Below are 7,143 nucleotides of genomic sequence, written 5' to 3'. Positions count from 1 at the left end.
CGCACCCCCCCTCCCTCCTACCCTGCTCCTGGCTGGGGGAGGGGGGGAGGGAGGGAACAGGGAGGGGGAGTCCAGGGGAAGGCAGAAGTCTGGTCTGGAGGAGGGCTGGGGGCTCTGCAGAGCGGGCGGCGCGAGGCCGGGCCGCTGAGCTGGGCGGGGAGTGTTTCCGGAACCCAGTCGGTGCGTGGCCCAGGGTCCAGATGTCCAGCCGGGAGGGGAGGGATGGTGGGGAAAGCTGGGCCGGGATGCGGCAGCCGCTCCAGCTCTGTCTCCGGCCTCTCGGGTTTGGGATGGTTCTAGGCCCGGGCAGGGAGGAGGCGGGGGGGCCAACTCCCCGAGTCACTGGCGCTGCGCGGGTCCGGGCCGAACGGCGAGCCGAATAACAGGCCCGGCCGCGGTGCCGCCGCGGGGAGGGGCCTGTGCGGCCCAGCTCCGCCCTCTCTCTCCCATTCCCCCCTCCAACCCCAGCCTCTGCCGCGCTCCAGCCCCAATCCCCCTCCCCCAGGCACCACCACGTTCCCACTCCGCGTCCCCACAGCCTCCGCCTCTCCTCTCCAGCCTCGGCTCCCCCGCCTCGGGTTCCCCTCCCTCCTGCCTCTCGGGTTCCCGACTGCGGTGCGCTGGGTGGGGGTTAAGCCGGGCGGCGGGGTCTGCCCAGGTCTCCCCTCAGCCTCTGCGGCGGCGAAGGGAGTGGATGGATGGGCCTGGGTCTGGGAAGGCGTCCTGGGTGCTGGGACTGTCCCTAGCCGCGCAGGGGTAGACAAGCCTCCCCCCCACACACACTTCGGGGGTGAGTGAATGGGGAGCTCTGTGGGGAACACAGCCCAGGTGCCGCCCTCTCGCCAGACCCTTCTTTCCTCCAGGCCCCAGGACTCCAGCCGAGGCTAATCACCAATTAAGGCGAAGTCCTGGAGCCTGGGCTGGCGAGGAGCCAGGGGTGGGGCGCGGGGACACTCCGCCTGCGGGGGCTCGGGACCGGCTGATGCGGGGGACACGCAGCGGACCAGAGGCGAGAAGCGTGGAACGTCTTGGCGATTAAATGGGTCTCATGCAGATTAGATGAGAACCTTTATGCTAATAAGCGCAGCATTATTTGAATTCGCCACTTTGCGCAGGACGGCAAACTGTGCCCCACCCCTCCCCCAGCTTCTTACCGGGCAGCGGAGCCCAGGCGGGAACCTCGCGTTCGCGCTCCCCTTTCTGATCCCCTTCGGTACCGTCAGACTGTGTCTCGGCCTCTCCTGGCCCTAGGGGGCTTCTCTTCAGGGGCTGTGTGGGCAGATTGGTAGTAAGGAAACCGCCCTCCACGCCCAGCCTTGACCTCCCGCTTTCCCTTCTTCCTCCTGTCAAATCCACAGAGTTGTAAAAGGGTCGCCTAGGCTGGGTTGGAGGGAGCGGTTCACCCAGACTAGGACTCTGGCTCTCTTTTGGAACTCTTAGATTCCTGCGACTGCCCTGCAGAATTCCTGCTTGCCGGTAAACTGAGTTGTGGGGTGCAGACCCTCTTCAGGTCGCCTAAGGATACCCGACCCCACCGTGGTCCCCCTTTCTTACCCCTGCCTGCCCGGGTAGGGCGCATGCGCGCAGCATGCCCCCCATGACCCCCAGTATCCGGTCAGTGCGGCCAGGGGAGGGGCGGTCCGGGGGCTTCATGCTGGACCCCTACCCTGCTCCAAGTTTCAGGGCTGAGGGGGCGCGGAAGCTGGGGTCTCTAGGTCTGCGTGCGTCCGGGGAGTTGCTGCTGCCGAATCCACCCCCTGCCCGGCTCCGCCCCTACTCCCACCCCAGCCAAACTTCTCAAAGGGGTAGGGTTGTTCCTTTCTCTACAACCAAAGTTCAACAACAAACAAACCCCTCTTAATCCCAATTCGGACGTGAGAGCTGCAGGAGCCCACTAAACACTTGCCTCTTCCCCAGGCGCTCCGGAGGCAGAGAGACTGGGGAGAAACTCAGGCATTGCCGACCACCACCCCCTTCCCCTTCTCAGCAGGCCCTGCTCCCCACCCCACCCCCACCCGGGTCCACAAAACTGAACGGGTGTGGCATGGAGAGTTGCATATTTTACTTTATTTTTATTAAATTAAAAGCTACAGTCTGGCGGCGATTCCAGAACAGGGTAAGGAGGCTCCTTATAGGGGGCAGAGAAGAGCGGGAGACAGACTGACAGAGACGGAGACACAGGAGAGAAAAGACAAGGTTAAGGTAGAAAGGGGACTGATTCTGAGGAACACACAAGGCCGGCTCCTTGGGGGCTCACACCGGCCCCATTCCCCCTCCCCCACACCTAAGTTCAGCAGTGGGGAAGTCTGTGGGGGGCAGGGGGCTCAAGAGACCCTCCCCCCCCCAGGTCCTTTCTCAGCTTAGTCACTGGAGCACAGCACATACCAGAAAAAGCCAAGGGCAATGGAGGGGGTAGGGAGACTGGGAGTATGTACACAGGGAGGAGGGGAGCAGAGCCTTCTGCCAGAAGGGAGTGGCTCGCACTGCACTGAAGCACTTGGCCTGTGGGGGACAGGGGAAAGGACTGCCCCTCCCTCTCTGAACTTCTTCCCCAGTCAGACTGGTCCCCTATTTGTGTGGCAAGGGGGGCAGAGGGAGAGAGGAGAGGCTTCCGCTGGGTCCTATGGAGAAAGGCAAGGGCCTGGCAAAGGGGATGTCCTTCAGTCATCTGTGATACCCTTGGCTCTCAGCTCTTCTTGCACCCGGGTCAGGTACGTGGGGTCTGGGTACCCAAACCTGGGAGCAAAGAGAAATGAAGGTCAGGATTTGCTGTTCCAGCCTACTCATATTAGCCTCATGCTCACCTGCATTCTGGGTGCCCCATTCCAGCCCCTCCCCATCTCCCCTAAGGATATCCAAATCTGAGATAATTTAGCCCAATTCTGCTAGTTTCCGTAGGTTAAGCTGGGCATAATGGAGATCAGGTTTAATGCAGAGAAACTGGGACAGAAGAGATGGTTGAATAGTTTGGGGGTGGTCCTCTCCAGTTAGGAGGCTCCAGGGGAGAGGGGGTCTATGTGGTTCCCTCGCTGGAAATGGAGGGGGGAGGGAGGAGCCAAGAGAAGGAAAACGAAGGAGGGTCGCACAGCTGGGGTCCCCCTGTGCAGCTGGTCTTGTGGTGGATGTCGTTCCAGGTGATGACATTCGGTCTCCCTGTGGTCATGGACGTGCCAATAGTGAAGGTGAGACGCTGGTCAAATGCCTTGCGGAACAGGGTCAGCACCTTGTTGCCCTCAGGGCAGTCCGGGAGGTAGGCCACCCGTGTGGTGCCAGGATACCGAACTCCTGGGTTTGGGTGTTCAGCCTGGGAGGAAGGGGAAGCAGGGTGGACAGTGAGCAGCTGGGCAGCTGAAGGCCCATGATGCCAACAGAGGGTCATCCTGGCCAGCTGTCTGTCTGGGGCCAGCCCCAGCAAATGCTGATGGGGCAGCCACAGGCTGACAGCCTTTCAAGGCGCAGGAAACTTCCTTGACAGGTTTGGGCAGCAGGAGCCTGTCTTTGGACAAAATCCTTACTGTTAAAGAGGTTCTTTCTGCCGCCTCAATCCCTCAAATCTCAATTCGGCAATGAATGGATTCTCAAAAGTGATGGAAAGTATGGGGCGCCTGAGTGGCTTAGTCGGTTAAGCGTCCGACTTTCGCTTAGGTCGTGATCTCGCGGTTCGTGGGTTCGAGCCTCGCGTCGGGCTCTGTGCTGGCTGCCAGCTCAGAGCCTGGAGCCTGTTTCAGAGTCTGTGTCTCTCTCTCTGACCCTCCCCTGTTCACACTGTGTCTCTCTCTCTCTCTCTCCTAGAAATAAATAAAAATATTAAAAAAAAAAAAGTGATGGAAGGTAGCTGGTCCTCACTCACCAGATAGCTCAGCAGAAATGTGAAGACTGAGAACAATCTATCTTTCAGCCTTCCCTTCTCCATCTGAAGACACTCCCAGTGCTTCTTTGCCTGCCTACCCTGTTCCCTCTTCCCATTACTCTTCTTCAGAGCCTCCTCATCCTTCCTCAAACCAGGACTGGCAATCACTCTTGGTCAAGCAGGAAAACACTAAAGGCTCTTGACCACTCCGGTTTTAACCTTCCACTGTCATCAAGGTTTTCCTGTCTTGTCAGTCTGGGCCAAAGCAACGCTCTTGCTCTGTGAGGAGGGTCAGATCCCTTCCTGCTGTGCCTGCCCACACAGGAGCCACCATCTCCACAGAATTCACCTCAGCCAAGAATAGTTGTTGACATCCAAGTTCATCATGGAAATGGTATTCAATTAATTTCTCCCATACCTGATTTTCTGTGTGCCTTGGAGCCATGGAATGGAAAAGCTGGGCCTCAAAGGGACCTCCTAGCTCCAGGGCACCGAGCCGGAAGGCATACTGGGGAACAGCTAGGCTGCATCGCATTGAATGAACACACTCCCCCTCACCCAGTTTTCCTAGGTCAGAGAATGCATTTGGGGGAACACCAAAGGAGCTCGGGGAAAACCAAAGGGCAAAGGCAGGTCATAGGTCTTCTTACCCCCTGGACACCGGGCGGGAAGACGTACTGGATGACGATGGTGCCGTACTTCTCATAGCTTGGCAGCAGCAGCGTGGCGTCCTTAGAGACCAGCATCCGCCCATTCTGGGGCTGGTTGCCCACCAGCTGCCCGTAGAAGCGGCCACACATGGGACAGGCCTTTTTCACCTGCAGGGCTCGGGTGATGCAGCCCTCACAGAATGAGTGCCGGCACTTCTCCAATGTCTTGGCGTTCTGGATCTCCCCCAGACAGATGGGGCAGGTGCTCTCCTGCTCTTCTGTCTCCTCCCGAAGGCGGGGAGGAAGAGGAGGGGGCAGGGGAGGAGGAGGGAGGGGAAGCCCCCGAGCCCCTGGGGGCAGGAGCGGGGCTGCTCGCAGAGGGGGAGGGGGAGGCCCTGGGCGGTGCAGCTCAGGGTGTTCCCCGCCACCCCCCAAAGCCAGGCAGCCCATGAGCTCGCCCTGCCTCTGAGCTTTCTTCAGCTCTTTCTCGGCCTCTTTCAGCAGCCCCTTGAGAGCCTTCCGGGCCAGGTAGAGGCCATTGGGGGGCGCAGGGGGAGGGCCCTGCGGGGAAAGCTGGAGGACATAGATGTCGGAAGTCTCGCCGTCTATGAGGATGGACACACGGTGCTCCTCCCGAAGCCGGGCCAGCCGGGCTGGGGTCTCCTTGCTCAGGAAGTCCCACACAGGTTTAGAGACAGTCACCTTGTTCTTGCAGGTGCCTCCACAGGCTGCCATTCTGGACAGGACGAACGACACTGCCCCCAGGGTGAGAGGAACTCAGGGTGGGGGGTCCCCATTTGACAAAGTCAGTGCCTCCTACTTCAGGCTCCTTTCCAACCCTATATTACCTCTACAGTCTCAAAGGCCACCCCCAGTTCCTCCCCCAAGTTCATTTCTGTCTCCTCCTATCTTTCAAACCCCAGCACCCACTGAAGAGCAAAAAAGTTTCAGTAACTTTATTATTATCATCATCTGAGCCAAGCATCAGTCTTGGTTCTCTTTACACTCCTCCCAAGATCACAGAAACCATCTAGCCCTCCTCCCTCTGGGTGAAAACTGGGTTCTTTAAAGGGGGGAGGAAGACTTTTTTACCCTCCTTTTTGCTCACTTTGATCCTGAAGAGCTTAGAATTGGCATGCAGGCTCTCTCTCTCTGTCCCTGCTCCCTACTTGTAGGTTGTGTGACCTGGTAGGTGGAAAGGAAAAGGAGGGAGAGTGAGAAACCCCCTGCCCCCTTCCCACATGCCCCAACCCAGCAGTCCATGTAACAGAAGACTGGGAACCTGGGTGTAAGTTACTGGGAATGGGATTACTTGGCACATGGAATGGAGGAAACCAATTTACAGGTGAAAGCCGAGGTTCCCTAGGGAGGCAGATACCTGGAAAGCCCATGGACAATGAAAGCAGCAGAAATCCCAACTTTTCCCACACTCAGCTGACCAGGTCTAGAGGGAAGGGGGAGAGTAAAGGGTTACGATGACAATGTCACTCCACCAGTGGCCCAGAAACAAAACAAAAACTCCTCCTCCGTTTCTTCTCCTTCTTCCCTGCAGAATTCCATCCCCAGTCTCTCCCCAAGTTGTTAAAGATGGAACTTCAGCAATGCTAACTTTCCCCTTTTCTCCTCCAGCTCTGAGGCTCTCTAGAGAGCCTAGGGCACAGATAAGAGAAGTCAGGAAGGGTAAAGCCCACACAGATGGGGGACTTTCTTGCCACCTCCTTCAGATCACATGGATAAGAAGATTTCCTATGCTTCCCAACTCCTTTCCCTGCCCCGTATTCCCAAAGATTTCAGCCCCTATCGCTAGGGAGACTTCTTTGAGAAGAAGTCTGTTTGGAATGCAAACAAAGTGGCAAAGCCCCTGGAATAACAAAGTTCTTACTGTCACCTTTTAAACCCAGCACTAGAGCATAAGCCTGTCAGCAACCCAGGCTGCATTTAGGGAGGGGTGGGGAGCAGCAGGGGCTCAGCGGGAGGAGCCTGGTGTTTCCCCGGAGTCTTAACCACGTTTGGCTACAGAGGTGTACCTACAACACCTCCAAATGTAGCTCAAACAGAAAGAGGGGCCATTAGTGTGACCTCAATTCCTTGACTGATCCAAAGGGGAGCGGCTCTGTTTGTGCCTCCATCATAGTCCCCTCAAAAGCCATTTGCACCTCCAGATTCAGAAAGTGAAAGTAAAATCCTAGAATCTCAGCTCCTTCGATCTGTCCAAGGTGGAACACCCCCCTCTCCATCAGAAGGAACCCAGGACCTAGATGTCCTTAGCTCCAAGTCCTGCTGGCACAGAAAAGGGAGGCGGGGCCACAGCTTATGCTGGGTCTCCGATTCCTCTGGGGCAACCCAGGCCGGACACAGGGCCAGTCCCTCCCTCCAGAAGGAAGCCAGACAGGGGCAGCCGGGAGGGGCGAGGGTCCCTGGGGGCATCAACTGAGGCAGCTCCACCCCTCCCCCCATGACTTCCTGCAAGACCCAGACCCAACCCCCACGTCCCCCTCTCCCCGGAGCCCCTAGAGCCCCAGCCGTGGGTGGGGGTGCATGGCGGCCCGATCGCGGTCCCCAGAACCCCCAAATGGAGGCCAAGGCTGGAGGGTGATAGGAAGAGGATCGGCCAGGCGTGGAGGGGGCCCCTGGCGCAGCGCG

The 7,143-nt window shown here is 58.4% G+C and overlaps 2 protein-coding genes across 3 annotated transcripts in view; both read right to left on the bottom strand.

Annotated features, from left to right (window-relative positions):
- The window catches only part of ARHGEF25 (Rho guanine nucleotide exchange factor 25), a 5,130-nt gene extending 3,477 nt beyond the window's left edge, over window positions 1-1,653 (bottom strand). The window contains exons 1-2 of the mRNA XM_077757425.1: window positions 1,555-1,653; window positions 1,155-1,269 (exon numbers count right to left, since the gene is read on the bottom strand). Coding sequence (XP_077613551.1) covers window positions 1,155-1,269; window positions 1,555-1,653 — 214 coding nt within the window. The remainder of the gene's footprint in view (window positions 1-1,154; window positions 1,270-1,554) is intronic.
- A 394-nt stretch (window positions 1,654-2,047) lies between these two features.
- DTX3 (deltex E3 ubiquitin ligase 3) lies at window positions 2,048-5,940 on the bottom strand. 2 transcript variants are annotated; one of them, XM_077757579.1, is made up of 5 exons: window positions 5,879-5,940; window positions 5,609-5,685; window positions 4,501-5,236; window positions 3,087-3,304; window positions 2,048-2,736 (listed from the first exon to the last, which is right to left on the bottom strand). In XM_077757579.1, exons 2-5 carry the CDS (start codon window positions 5,635-5,637, stop codon window positions 2,661-2,663), a joined length of 1,059 nt encoding a protein of 352 aa, XP_077613705.1. In that variant the 5' UTR covers window positions 5,638-5,685; window positions 5,879-5,940; the 3' UTR covers window positions 2,048-2,660. The 2 variants fall into 2 exon arrangements, with proteins under 2 accessions (XP_077613705.1, XP_077613706.1); XM_077757580.1 differs by lacking the exon at window positions 5,879-5,940 and having other exon boundaries at window positions 4,501-5,255; window positions 5,609-5,689.
- Window positions 5,941-7,143: the final 1,203 nt, after the last annotated feature.

Source organism: Crocuta crocuta, unplaced genomic scaffold (genome assembly GCF_008692635.1).
Source record: "Crocuta crocuta isolate KB4526 unplaced genomic scaffold, BGI_CrCroc_1.0 scaffold549, whole genome shotgun sequence".
In the NCBI taxonomy this organism is placed as follows: Eukaryota; Metazoa; Chordata; class Mammalia; order Carnivora; family Hyaenidae; genus Crocuta; species Crocuta crocuta.
The sequence above is the reverse complement of the archived record's forward strand: the minus strand, read 5'-3'. Positions and strand labels throughout refer to the sequence as shown.

Coding starts and splice junctions, on each gene's coding strand:
- DTX3 (XM_077757579.1), bottom strand. CDS start 5,637: ATGCCAATTCTAAGCTCTTCAGGATCAAA. Junction 5,237..5,608: donor CTAAGCTCTTCAGGATCAAA/GTGAGCAAAAAG, acceptor CGTCCTGTCCAG/AATGGCAGCCTGTGGAGGCA. Junction 2,737..3,086: donor TGCACAGGGGGACCCCAGCT/GTGCGACCCTCC, acceptor CTTTGCTCCCAG/GTTTGGGTACCCAGACCCCA.